Source organism: Aplysia californica, unplaced genomic scaffold, assembly GCF_000002075.1.
Source record: "Aplysia californica isolate F4 #8 unplaced genomic scaffold, AplCal3.0 scaffold00866, whole genome shotgun sequence".
NCBI classification, from domain to species: domain Eukaryota; kingdom Metazoa; phylum Mollusca; class Gastropoda; order Aplysiida; family Aplysiidae; genus Aplysia; species Aplysia californica.
Genome location: NW_004798136.1, coordinates 52459 through 53947, shown reverse-complemented (window position 1 = coordinate 53947; position 1489 = coordinate 52459). Strand labels below are relative to the sequence as shown.

At 41.0% G+C, this 1489-nt stretch overlaps 1 protein-coding gene across 1 annotated transcript in view; it reads left to right on the top strand.

The window, feature by feature from the left end:
- LOC101857447 (secreted frizzled-related protein 3-like) overlaps positions 1-1436 on the top strand; it is a 5360-nt gene extending 3924 nt beyond the window's left edge. The window contains exon 2 of the mRNA XM_005110226.3: positions 1104-1436. Coding sequence (XP_005110283.1) covers positions 1104-1369 — 266 coding nt within the window. The 3' untranslated portion in view covers positions 1370-1436. The remainder of the gene's footprint in view (positions 1-1103) is intronic.
- Positions 1437-1489: the final 53 nt, after the last annotated feature.

Below are 1489 nucleotides of genomic sequence, written 5' to 3'. Positions count from 1 at the left end.
TTTATTTATTTATTCATTTATTTATGTATTTGTGTATTTATTTATTTATTTATTTCATCACATTTTATAACCACACTGCAGTATTAAAGGTAATTTTCTCAGAAGAACCGGCGTAAGCTTGTTGTTGTTGAAAAAAAAGCTTTTTCCTTTCATTCATTCATTACATTTTTTAAAAACCCCTCAGTGGTCCGTGCCTATCAATAGTCCTCAAGGCTCAGCATTGACCACCAGTATATATTTATCGCGGAAGGAAGGATCACTGACTCTTCGCTTATTCTTTCAAACAAGTTTGGTGTGTTAAAGCTTCTATTTCCCTCGAGGTCAGTTCACTATTATTTTAACACCATATGATCATTGTCAGCTACAGCTATAATAACCGTGCTTATTCACAACAGTGCATCCTCCTTAGATCTGACGCGACTTCACAACAGTGATTCCTAATCTTTTTTCTCTAGCCTTTTTTCTTTCCTTTCTTTTCGCCTGTTTCTCTTTTCTGACTCTGGGGTTCTTGTTTCATTGCATCTCTTTGGCTATGTTATCGATCGTTTCCTTTTCTACTTCTACATTTTCCCCCTACTTTTCCGTATTGTCTGTTGTTTCTATTTTATCCCAAGATATCACTGGGCTACCTCTCTCCACGACTACTCTTTGACTCCGACATACTTTGTTTGATGCCTTCCGTGGGTGGCTGGCGAGTGCTCTAGTGTGGTTTGCTTCTTCTTTCCTGTCAAACATCTATCGTCCTTATCTCCCCTTCTTCTTTTTGTTATGTTAGTTACACTCATGTAACACCTCTAATCTTCTGGCGCTCATATGACCTTATGCAGTTGCGAGCGCCGTAAAACCTCTCCTAAAACTAAAACTATTGTTCTTCTCCTCCTTCTTCATTCGTGTGTATGTATATCACATTCTGTTCTTACTGAATCTCTCCGAATATGTGCGCTACCATTTTACAGTCCCTCACAATGAGCTGAAAGTAACTTAAAACAGTAACATACGAGGAGATCTATATTAATGCACCCTCCACTAACCCCTTGCCCCCCCCCTCCCAAAAAAACAAACAATCCCTCCCCATTCCCACATCATTTTTTTCTTTTTTCCAGATCGTCACTGCAGCGATGTCCTCTTATTCCTGCTCTGTTCCATCTACGTCCCTATTTGTGCACTCACGTCAAAGTCCACGGCCGTACCGCCATGCCGGGGCGTGTGTGAGCGTGCACGTGCGGGGTGCGAACCTCTGATGAACGCATACGACGTGAGTTGGCCAGAGTTCCTCAACTGCTCCAACCTGCCTGTCTATGAGCAGGAGATGTGCGTTATTCCAGAGGCTATCGTCAAGTCGGATGGCCGAAAAAAAGGTCAGTTATGAGTCAAAATTGTGATGTATTTCATGTGATTTATGTGTATGTATTTGTGTTTGTATGTATTTTGTGTTTTTGTGTAATTATTTTTGTACGGGGGTTTGAGAGAGAGAGAGAGAGAGAACGAG